At 40.8% G+C, this 12,971-nt stretch overlaps 1 protein-coding gene across 3 annotated transcripts in view; it reads left to right on the top strand.

Moving 5' to 3' along the window:
* tnr (tenascin R) overlaps nt 1-12,971 on the top strand; it is a 676,393-nt gene that overhangs the window by 549,353 nt on the left and 114,069 nt on the right. For all 3 annotated transcript variants that reach the window (XM_008108947.3, XM_062979422.1, XM_062979423.1), the window contains exon 7: nt 11,060-11,323. In XM_008108947.3, the coding sequence (XP_008107154.2) occupies nt 11,060-11,323 (264 nt within the window). The remainder of the gene's footprint in view (nt 1-11,059; nt 11,324-12,971) is intronic.

The following is a 12,971-nucleotide window of genomic DNA, read 5'->3' as shown; positions in this document are numbered from 1 at the left end:
AACACAGGGAGCTATTTATAACCACCTCTGCTGTCTGATGCAATACACAGTTAACTCTTTACACACTCGCATAGTGGACAGCAGACAGTGCATGATGCAATCTCTAGCTCACATTGCATCACTATAACTCAATTACATTTAAACAACTCTATATACAATCATTCCCACTTCAACAGATTGAACTGCATTGAGCTGGATTATATCAGTCTACGGGCCCTTCTACTCAGGCCCAAAAATGTGGAAGTTACCAGGCTAAGAGGGGGGAGGGGGGCTAAATGACACTAGTGGTAAATCTGTGCTGATTTGCAGCAACGGACAAAAACACATGTTAAAAAGGTCTGCTTATATCCTGATTCTGGCCAAAAAATGCACATATTCACATAACTGTATATCCCTGCATTCTGAAAAACACATGTTTTCCTTCCTTCCCCCCGTGTATACTGCCCAAAACCACTTATCAGCTGACTGAGCTCTCAAATGGGCACACAGGTGGCTCAAGGGAAGCATAGATGGACATTAAATAGAACTCTCCTAACCTCTTTCTTTATTAATTAGAGCTTAAATTAACAATTGGGGGGAAAGAGAGATCTGGCAGAAGTTTTTTTTAAAAAAATTATTTATTTATTTACAGTATTTATAGCCCACCCTTCTCATCCCGACGGGGATTCAGAGTAGCTTTACAGAACACATATATGGTAAACATTCAATGCCGATTATACAGTTAACAAGGACAGACAACATAGAAGAGGTAAGGGCAGTTTTTCACATCTTATTTCCAGCATCTTGTAGGCTGTGCTCGACTCTGGCCACGGTGGGTGCTGTCGCCCCATCTTCCTTGCCGAGGAACTTCCTCCCAATCAGTGTTCTTAAAGGTGCCTTTATAACCTCCCTGCTAAAAGCAGTACCAATTTATCTACTCACATTTCTGCTGTCGACCTGCTACATGGGCAGGCGAGCTGGGACCAATGGCAGGTGCTCACCCCCAAACCGGGCTTGAACTGCTGACTTTTCTATCAGCAGGATCTTTCTGCAGCACAGCAGTTTAGCCTGTGCTGTGATAAGTCTCATATGTGCACATGCAAATCTGTTTATATTCACATGTGCGCATATATAGTCCAGCCAGATGTCTCCCATTCACCCTCCATCTTGTTTCAATACAGAGAAAGCCTGTGAGGACAGCGGTGGACCCAATTCCAGGACTAACAAGTCTGTGTAGGGACCTGCACTAAGGTCCCGGGATTTTTTAAAACCCCATTCAAATTGAGGATTTTGGCTCTGTCTGGAAGCACTCTACATTGTCATATAATCCAGTTCAATCTGCAAGGCTGAATAGCCTCAGTTTTCATCTGTGAAACATTGGAGGGTATAGGTAGATTTAGGTGCTGCATTAAGGGAAAACTCCAAACCATAAAACTAATTCAGTTATAGAACAAATTGAAAGAGAATCACAACATAATATTATATTATCCTGAAACATATTCTATTGCATCATCAGCATCACAAGACATAGAACCAACAGTGTATATGATGCTTTTTTCTACATAATAGTATAAAGTATATGTGCTGGGGAGGGGAATAGAGAAATATATCTGCTCTACTCTAAATGTTGAGAGCCGAAGAAACAAAGAGGGAGAGAGGCATGGTTAACAAAAGACGCCTAGAAGTAAAAGCATTTAGGATTAGAGCTAAGCTCTGGCTGCTTTTTTAGTTCTTTGTCATGATGTTCATGGTTGTCAAAAGGCGTCTCAAGTTTCTGAGTGGTTTCAGCTACCTCCTCAAAATACCATCTATCTTTTATTCAAGTCCCAAAAATATATCACAGCGCAGACACAGCTGTCCAAAGGCATAAAGGCTGTTTTTAAGGTTTTGGGGGACTGTGCAATCCTGAATAATACTTTAACTGAGGGAGGCTTCTGCATCATTGAAGCAAAGAAACTGTATAGTCCCCCAGAGCCAAATGAGCTCAAGGTGAAGTCATTCTGGAGAAGCCCTCGCCTATTTCATGTGCCATCCATAGCCCGTGCCCAATTGCAATGAAAGGAGGAAAAGGGGTAAAGAAGAAAGGCTTTATATAAAAGGACATTTTCAATCAAAAGATTTGCCTATGCTTTAAATTAGTGGTTCTCAGACTCTGAAACCATGCATATCTGCTTGCACATAACAATCCACTCGAAGAAGGGTACAGATACCACTACATGATTCCAAGTTTCATACTCAGTAATCTGGGATTGTGGTCCCTGATCTTACATATGTGAAATGCAACTGTAATGATACTGACCAGGAAGGACCATGTGGAGTCAGGGCCCTTCTACATATGCCTAAAAACCCGGAAGAATTGCTGTAAACATTCCAAGTCCTCTCAGGGAGATGGGGCGGGATATAAATTTATTATTATTATTATTATTATTATTATTATTATTATTATTATTATTATTATTATTATTTATACACAACAAGATTAGTACACAGCAAACAAAATCACTATGCTGGCTGTTGTATTGGATCACACGTCGAACACTTCCCAAGTGTCTAGGGCTATGTGATGTATCAGTGAATAATGAGTGCAGATCCAAGTAGGGTGGCCTTTTGCAACTGACAGAAGGTAATTTTGTCAGCAGTAATTGTTTTTAAGTATTGGCCAAGGTCTTTAGGCACTACACCCAGTGTGCCAACCACCACTGGGACCACATTACTGTCTTGTGTTGTTGTTGTTGTTGTTGTTGTTATAAACCGGGATAGAAGGGGAATAGAAAAATAATGTTTCAGAAAAGTGTGCATGGATTCAAGTTAACAGCTGAAAAGCACGTGTTTAAAAGGTGCACTTAAACCCGATTCTGGCAAAAAATGTGCATCGTCACATGACTGTCCCTGCAGTCATGGAAGCCACATGACCTCCTTCTGATCTCCTAGCCCAAAGCACTGTTGATCAGGCTGTCAAAAATGGAGTCTAAACAGAAGCACATTTGGAAAGCAATTACAATAAGAACTCTCTGCAACAATTCCTTTATTCTGATCTTTATAATTTTAAACAGGGCTTGAATTTACATTTGGGTGAGGAGAGAGAATAAGAAGAAATCTGCTCATGTGTACATTTAGATCTCTGCATGAGCGCATATGAGATCCAGCTCATCTTGGAGCGGATTTTAAAAAACAACTTCTGATGGATGTCCCCATCCATCTTGTAGATTGGTAAAATCCTCTAAAAAGGAATGTGTCAGGACAGTGAGAAACCATTTCCCAGGACTGACAGGTCTGTGTCTGGACTTGTTGTCAGGTCCTGCAATTTTTTAAGCTCACTTTTTAAACCCGCATTTTGACACTATCAAAAGCAGCTTCGGAGGCATTTTTGAAACAGTTTGATAGGAAGCAAACGGTTAGTGACTTATGGCTACTTGCTGTTGCTCCTAGGCTAAAATGAACTCCAAATACACCAAAGGACTTTTGGGAGCAAAAATAAAATAACATTTATTTTCAGTGGGTGTACTGAGGGGTGCAGCCCCCCAATGCCTTCTGATATGCCCCTCTCCTCAGCCTCCCCCAGCTTCCTACCCCAGCACATTCTCCAGCATTTCACAAATGACAATTGGGACATATGTGGCAAATCAACATAGATGATCAAAGCAGCCAAAGTTATTATTGAGAAATAATAATAATAATAATAATAATAATAATAATAATAATAATACTTTATTTTTCTATCCCACCTCCATCTCCACGAAGGGACTCGGGGCAACTAACATGGGGCCAAGCTCAAAAACAGAAACAAAGTATGGCAAGTTAAAACAAGTATAAATAACTAAATAAACAGTATCAACACAACAATCAAATAAAATAAACAGATTAAAACACAGTAATACAATGTAACACCATAATAACCAGATAAAAAATAAAATTATAAAAACAAACTTCACCATTAATGGATAAAATGGGGGCAGTCAAGTCAGAAAGTGCATAGTTTCAAGACTGTTTAATAACGTGCCCGGACAGAGTGTCAAAAAGTTGTCTGGGATAATTTGGGATAGGATGAGGTAGAGAGAAAAATAAGGTGACGAAAAACAGTATGTATATAAGAGGGGTCTGTTATGTCATTGATTATTCGAATGCACGCTGGAAAAGCCATGTTTTTAGCCGTTTAATAAAGGCAGACAGGGTTGCGGCCAGTCTAATCTCCCTAGGGAGGGAATTCCAAAGCCAAGGAGCCACCACAGAGAAGGCCCTCTCCCTCGTTCCAACAAGCCAGGTCTGTGATAGTGGTGGGAATGAGAGGAGAACCTCCCCAGAAGATCGAAGAGATCGTGCAGGCTAATAAGGTCACGAAGCTAGGCAGGTCCTGAACCGTTCAAGGCTTTGTAGGTGATTACCTGCACCTTGAATTGGGACCAGAAAGTAAACAGCAGCCAATGGAGCTCCTTAAACAGGGGGGTTGACTGCTCCCTGAAATTAGAGACTGAGCACTAATATTGTAAACAAGAAAGGGATTCTTTACTCTTTTAAAAACTCAGTTGGATGAAAGACCTAAATTCAGAGATGCTCATGGCTATCTAAAAGTCCTAATCCTAATCCTTTATTCCTAATCTGATATATGCAGCGATTTTGAGGTATTGAGCAATGAAAGCTACTTGATGCTATTGAGATTCATTTTCGTTGTTATGACATTATCCATGACTGAGCCATGTTTGAGAAAAGAGTTTCTGGGGAGAAGAATCCCGAAACAAGTGGATCAAGGAAAATGCTTTGGGAATGCAAACTGCAGAGATGGCTATTATGTTGTTGGTCTTCCAGAACCATCTCTGAGTAGAGTAGTAAAAGATGAGAACTTGCTCCCGTCTAGAACCTAAAAGAAGCATCAAGCCCTCTATGTTCTCTACCATGGCACCATTTCTGGCCTTTTTGAACACCTGGATGCAAATGTGGCAGTATCAAGGGGCAGCACTGGTGCTTTCCCATCTTTGCAGAATGACCTCCAACTTGTCCACAGGTTGCATCTAAATCCAAAACCTGCTATTGACTTACAACATTTACACAAGTACCTACAGTGGTTAAACCCCTTTCATTCAATGAATCTTTTCAAGTTGGAACTAGCAATTGAATTGAGGTCATTGTCACTTGAAAATATCACCTAAAGAGTATGACTTAAAAACTGTTGAGTTTAACTGATATTACATGTAGTCCTTTGTCTTATTATTGGGTTTGACAATGCAGTTCGTTTTTTGGAAATGGCTTTTTCCTGGGATATTGCAGGACATATGTTTCTCTGTCAATTTATGACAGAGAAATATATCAAACCTAACTGTGTATGAAGAAGCCTTATTTGTTGTTCAGTAACTGATGTACAGGTTGAATGAGACCAGAAGTTTGGAACAAGGTGCTTAGGACCAAAAGGCTTTTGAATTTTGAAATTTCTTTTAGATTTTGGAACAATTACATATACAGTAATGTCTCATTTATCCAACATAAACAGGCTGGCAGAATGTTGGATAAGCGAATATGTTGGATAATAAGGAAGGATTAAGGAAAAGCCTATTAAACATCAAATTAGGTTATAATTTTACAAATTAAGCACCAAAACATCATGTTATACAACAAATTTGACACAAAAAGTAGTTCAATACGCAGTAATGCTATGTAGTATTTACTGTATTTATGAATTTAACACCAAAATATCACTATGTATTGAAAACATTGACTACAAAAATGCATTGGATAATTCAGAATGTTGGATAAGTGAGAGACTACTGTACATAATGAGATATCCTGGAGATGGGACCCAAACCTATGCATACAATTCGTTAATGCTTCATATATACAACATACCGTACATGGTCTGAAGGAACTTTTATGCACATTATTTTAAAGAATATTGTGCATGAAACAGAATTTTGTGTACAGTACACTGAACCATCAGAAAGCAAAGATTTCACTATTTCAGCTACTTACATGAAGAAGATTGAATTTTGGAGTATTTCAGATTTTAGAATTCTGTATAAGGAATGCTAAACCATGGTGCCTCTTTGGTAAAGTGGCCTGGAGAAATTATTGTCTGATATAAAATTGAGATCTATTGTAAGGATTAGCCAATTGCGCAGTCCAACAAAAAAATCTTGCTGTCTTGGTTTTTAGGCCTGTTCAGGGGGTTATTGGAATGCTGATTCAGAAAATTACATTGAACAAATCACATCAGCTCTAGTGTCTTAGATAAGGTTATCATGATTCTTTATGGGTGAGAAGGTGAAGACTATTGTAAGGCATATGTTCTGTATCTCAAAAACTAAAGCTGATAGGGGAAAACTAGTGCCATTTTTGGAATCAGCAGGTCAAAAAATACCCAGAAAGTGGACTAACATTTGAGGCACCAAAATGTGTGTTGGCCAGTGTTATCAAAAATGTGTGTGTGCGTATTCATTCAGGGGGAGATACACATAGCTCTTGTTTTGAAAAATAAAACATCAATTCCATACAACAGGAGTGTTATACACGAGACGCATCAGGCTCTTCAGCCCTTCCCCTCCCACAGCCCACCCTAGTAGTAAATTTCTGCTCCAGAGAGTTTCTGAATCCGCCCAGGCTTGTAGGGTGTGCCTTGGGGCTACAAGGGGGAAAGAAAAGTTTTATCCCTCCTATCAGCACCCACAGAGCCATTTCTGGTCCATTTGCATGTTCACACTAATTTGTGCATCTATCACAGCAACACGCCTAGAGCTCATGTTTTCTAAAGGTCCCAATATACTGTATTTCACGGCGTACTAATCATACTTCCCTCTTCTTTTTTAGGCCATTATGTGGTGAAAAAAATTCCAGCTCTGGGGATTCACTCAGCTGTCAGCCAAAGGGGGCAAACATTAGACTTAGTCCCATCCTTGATTCAATTGTCCAAGCAGATGTGCTGGCGAATGAATAAAGGGTGCAACTATTATGCAAAAAACAGCAAAATATCAACTTTCCAACCCCAAAATGGGGGTGTGGCTATTATGTGGTGGGAAGTATTATGCAAGGAAATATGGTAGATATAGGGTGGTTAGAAGCTAAAGTTCTAGACTTGGAGTTGATAACTGATAGTTTTCACCATTTGGGGGAGGGAGGTTTTCCCTCCATTTGGGCCGTGGGCTGTATCTAAGACTTGAACGATTCACAAAACCTTCTGGATCACCTTGGTCCACTTTGAACCTATCCTACCACATAGGGTGGTTGTGAGAATAAAACGAGGAGAAGATCTATGTATGCCAATTTGAGCTCATTGGGGGGAAAAGGGTATAAAGGTAACTAATATAAGAAATAATATTTCTAAGAGTGACTCATCCCCGAAAAGGTTCTTTGAAAAGTCATACCTGGGTTTGGAGCTGTTTAAAATATATATATTGTAACTATTCTCCCATATGTCAGTGTATACAGATCTCATTAGCACATTAGATCTAGATGCTTTAGCAAATTTCATGTGACTCATACTACTTCCAACTGACTTTTTTGCTAGTCCAACAAGATACATATCACTATGTAATTGTTTCCTTAGTGGTGTAATTGTGAAGGAGAAAGTTAGAAAAAGCCTTGCACATCTCAGATAATCTCCCTTACCTTACGAATTTTGCAGAAGTACATACTCAATATGTACCCGTGGCCATCACCGCTCCCCTGGATTGCTGCAGAGCCCACCAGGGGACGGTAGCACCCACTTTGGAAATCACTGATCTGGATTCTGCCCCACTACTGCTATGGGATAGAGACAGACAGTATAGCTGCCCCCTGAGGCCAGTCCAGTTTCGGATTTGGTTGTACATATACGAGGGTTATCCAGAAAAAAATATTACTCAGCGCCCTGGAAATTAATTTTTTATTGTTTTCATACCGATATGTCATCAGTATGTTTCCATTACTGCAAGACAACAGGAGAGGTGTAATATGTCTTTTAATAGTGTTTTGAGCTGGCAGAAAGGTCAGTGATTTGAATCCGGGGAGCGAGGTGAGCCCCATCTGTCAGCTCAAGCTCCCCATACGGGAACATGAGGGAAGCCTCCCAGAGGATGATAAAGCATCAAACATCCGGGTGTCCTTAGGCAACGTCCTTGCAGATGGCCAATTCTCTCATACCAGAAGCAATTTGCAGTTTCTCAAATTGCTCCTGATATTTTTAAAATCTCTTGTTTTAATGATGTTGTATCCCACCTTGAGACACAGGGAGAGGTGAGTAATATTATTATTACAGTATTATTATTATTACTACTATTACTATTATTAAGTCCAAAGAGGCTGCCACTCTGTACTTGCATGTCAGTATCTTTTCATCATTGTAGAGTCTTGCACAATTCAGTAGTCCTATTGCTGAGTAGGCACACCGTATGAAGTCACATATGGTTCCATTTTATTCACTCCATAAAGACCCCTAGAAGCAAAGGCCTTTACCTGTCACAGAAATGACAATGTTACCGAATACAAAGAAAACCTCAGAGGCTTCAAAAAGATCTAAGTCATTTTGAGGGTCCATGTTAGAGTAAAAATAAATCTGAAAGGTAACAATGGGACAGATTCTCTTCCCTAATGAGAATATGATTATGGGAGCCAATGCCATGAGCAAAGAAGTGGCATGGCTTGAAGTTTATTGTGACAAGAGTAATTTGTTCTAGCTAATTAAATAACCTGTAGACTTCATAGTTGACAATGACATTTTGATATTTGCTCTCCTGCATGTGCAAGGCAGAATCAAGAAAGGCAATTCTCTTCCATCTTATTATTTACAGTATAGGATTGTATTATCCCCAACGCCCATCGCTAATTAAAATTAATCCTTGTTGTGCCAAAGGTTTTTCCAAAGAGATAAAGTTCACTTATTTCTACATGTCCTTCTTAAATTCAGTTTTTGATGCAAAGACTTTTCCAAATCACAGTCTTGTTTCTACGTTTCTTGCAACTACATATAGATAATATTCTCTTTATGCAGAAATCTGCACTCAGTTCCATATCTTATTTATGGACAGAGAAACTGAGGAGAGAGGAGTATTTCACAGGAGGGGGAATTTATCCCAAAATCTAAAATGTAGTGATGACCAAAAAAGTGGTTGAAAATTATATAGAGCATGCAATACATTAGTTAAGAACAGAGGTCAACCTCAGCTCCCTTGATGGGAAATTCAGATTGGTTACACTGTAAAGCATCATATGGTATATTTTATAATTTATGTTTACTTGGAAACACATCCCAATACATTCATTGGAACTTACAGATGATGGACTACTGGATTCGCTGGAGAAGCATTGCATCTAGCCATTCATTCAGTTCAAAAAGACATGGGATTTACTCTGGAGTTTCCAGAAAGATCCTGAGTGATACTAGTGTTTTGAAGGTGTGGTCACCTAGGTTGTTGTATCTGACCCAAACCACTTTCTACACCTCCAGTGTACCCACCGCTGCATCACTGCCAACAAGGAGCTTCCTCCCAGAGGCTTTCTGTGGAGATCACCTTCCTGGTGATGTTACACCAGGGTACCCAGCTAAATGTCCAGGACTGTGAAAGCACCAGCAATGTTCCCTCCACCTGGCTGGCCATTTGATAATGACCAAAAATCAGGCTGCATTGGAACTGCTCCAGAGTACTTTAATCCAACTTATTTGGATTAGTGTACACACTGCCTAGGGTGCAGAGCAATGGATTCAAACTCTAGAGCATAATAATAATAATAATAATAATAATAATAATAATAATAATAATAATAATAATAATAAGTTCTTAACTGCAGGGAGGTGATACTTGAGGCATAGGTTCCAATGAATCATTTGGGCCACATAGTTGTGCCTCTGTTTGTAGTCTGTCTGTGCAATTTTTCTTACAGCAGCTGAGGATATGAAGGAAACCGATGAAACCATTGATCATATCCTCAGCTGCTGTAAGAAAATTGCACAGACAGACTACAAACAGAGGCACAACTATGTGGCCCAAATGATTCATTGGAACCTATGCCTCAAGTATCACCTCCCTGCAGTTAAGAACTGGTGGGATCACAAACCTGCAAAGGTTGTGGAAAATGAACACGCAAAGATACTGTGGGACTTCCGAATCCAGACTGACAAAGTTCTGGAACACAACACACCAGACATCACAGTTGTGGAAAAGAACAAGGTTTGGATCATTGATGTTGCCATCCCAGGTGACAGTCGCATTGAAGAAAAACAACAGGAAAAACTCAGCCGCTATCAGGACCTCAAGATTGAACTTCAAAGACTCTGGCAGAAACCAGTGCAGGTGGTCCCAGTAGTGATGGGCACACTGGGTGCCGTGCCAAAAGATCTCAGCCGGCATTTGGAAACAATAGACATTGACAAAATTACGATCTGCCAACTGCAAAAGGCCACCTTACTGGGATCTGCACGCATCATCCGAAAATACATCACACAGTCCTAGACACTTGGGAAGTGTTCGACTTGTGATTTTGTGAAACGAAATCCAGCATATCTATCTTGTTTGCTGTGTCATACAACGTCGTTGTGTCAATAATAATAATAATAATAATAATAATAATAATAATAATAATAATAATTTTATTCTTATACCCCGCCCCTTCTCCCCGAAGGGACTTGGGGCGGCTTACATGGGGCCAAGCCCGAACAGAACAATATAAAAACAAAACAATAAAACCTATCAATCAGACAATAAAAGCAAGTCATAAAAAACCACATACAAGATAAAGTGTTAAAATCATGGATTGGGGTCAAAACATCTAGGCCAAAGTGCTAAAAGTGCAAATATATCATCAAGAAATTCTACCTAAACATTAGGAAGAACTTCCTGATGGTCAGAGCTGTTTGTCAGGGGAATACACAGAGTGTGGCAAAATCCTTTTTTTCTGGAAGTTTTTAAAAAGCAGCTGGATGCCCATCTGTGAAGATTCTTTTGATTGTGTATCCCTGTGTGGCAGGGGGCTGGGACCTGATAACCCTTGGCATCCTCTCCAACTATATTATTTTAATATGAGAGGTACAGGAAACATCTCAATGACATATTGCTTGGGTTTTTGTTTTATGATATTGGTTTATCGCTTTACCTTATGCTTTGAATCCTGCCTCTTCCTATAGTTGCTCCACCTGAGAGTCTGCGTGTGGCTGCTATCAGTGACCGGTCAATTGACCTTGAATGGGATGGCCCAATGGCAGTGACCGAATATGTGGTTTCCTACCAGCCAGCGGTGTCTGCAGGCCTGCAGCTCCAGCAACGCGTCCCTGGTGACTGGAGCGCTGTCAGTATCAAGGAGTTGGAGCCAGGCCTGATCTACAATATCAGCGTCTTTGCTGTTATCAGCGAAGTGCTTAGTGTCCCTGTCAGCGTCAAAGTGGCCACACGTACGTATTGCATGATTATTCTGCACTGGGACACGCCACTTCATGTGGGAGGGTTGAGCTGGGAGGGTTGGCCCATGGGGGCAAGGAGATTTTGTGGGTCAGAGACAAAGATTCACATTTTTTTAGAGGGCGGCTTGGGACTAAAATTCAAAAAAGGAGTGATGCAGTGTTCATTGAAGTTCATTGTTATGGACAAGTTTCATCTCATAAATAATCAGAGACAGATGTACTCCTGAGAAATAATAATGTGTGAACTGTAATGAGCCAGCGAGTTGAAGAGGAATTGCTGAAAAGCAGCTGTGTCTTCACTTGCATGGATGGAGGTGTTTTGGTTTATTTGGAAGAATGCAGCCCATCAATCAAGAAAACCCTCTTGGCAGTTCGGTTTGCTGGGCAGCACTGGTAGGTGGCAGGCTTTTGTGCTTCAGGCTTAGTTGTCAGCAAAATTTTTGCTAAAGTCCATTTGGAAGATTCTATTCAAGAGAAATACTGGTAGGGATGGAAGATCTAAAACATCATCTTCCAAATTCACCAAATTCAGCAAAATATCTCAGGGTTTGAGGCATGGGAGCAGGCATGTAGCCCGGGGGGGGGGGGCTCAAGGGGCTTCAGCTCCCCCCCCCCCCCAAATTCTCAGAGTGGTCCATGAGAAGGCCTTACATTTATTATTTATGTTATGTTTATTCATATCATGATCTGATCACAATGCTCAATATATCCCATATGCATGGGGATATTGGGATAACGATACAAAAGCTTTGCTAGGGTAGATCCTCCCTCGTGCAGACTCAGCCCCCGACCCCCCGGAACTAAAATCCCAGCTCCTCCCAAATCAAAATCCTGGCTACAGGATTTTGGGCCGGGCTGTGGCGCAGCTGGCTAGTAACCAGCTGCAATAAATCACTACTGACCGAGAGGTCATGAGTTCGAAGCCCGGGTCGGGTTAAGCCCCCGACCATTAAATAGCCCGGCTTGCTGTTGACCTATGCAGCCCCGAAAGACAGTTGCATCTGTCAATTAGGGAAATTTAGGTACGCTTTATACGGGAGGCTAATTTAACTAATTTACAACATCATAAAACTGCCAGCAAAACAAGAGGAATGGAATGAGGAAGTACAGCCACTACTGGACAGTGAAGCAACAGCTCCCCCTCTGGCCGGAATTGTGAAGCTGGAAAAAAAATGTTAAATGCCTCTGTGTCTGTCTATATATGTTGTTTGTCTGTTGGCATTGAATGTTTGCCATATATGTGTTCATTGTAATCCGCCCTGAGTCCCCTTCAGGGTGAGAAGGGCAGAATATAAATGCTGTAAATAAATAAATAAATACAGGCCTAAATGGGAGTGTACAACTTTTTCTCACTTACAATTTTAGTGGTTGCTAAACTCTTCCCTTCTCTTTTGCTTCATAACTCTTTTCTTCTCTCCCATCAAAGCCAGCCCTGCAATGAGGGAATTCTCCTCATCTCAGGGTCCTCCCACACAAACACATAATGCAGCAGGGAACCAGCCTGAAAAGTGCAGATTCTGAGGCTCATTGAGGCCGCACAGAAGTGTAGTGAGCCACCTTGGCAGCGGAACATTGGCCCGATAGCCAAGCTATTCCAAAGCCGGTTCAGCAGGGATGTGTGTGAGCATGGGCATGGTTT

Source organism: Anolis carolinensis, chromosome 4 (genome assembly GCF_035594765.1).
Source record: "Anolis carolinensis isolate JA03-04 chromosome 4, rAnoCar3.1.pri, whole genome shotgun sequence".
Taxonomy (NCBI): Eukaryota; Metazoa; Chordata; class Lepidosauria; order Squamata; family Dactyloidae; genus Anolis; species Anolis carolinensis.
Note: the sequence above shows the minus strand (reverse complement) of the source record. Positions and strands in the feature narration are given on the sequence as shown.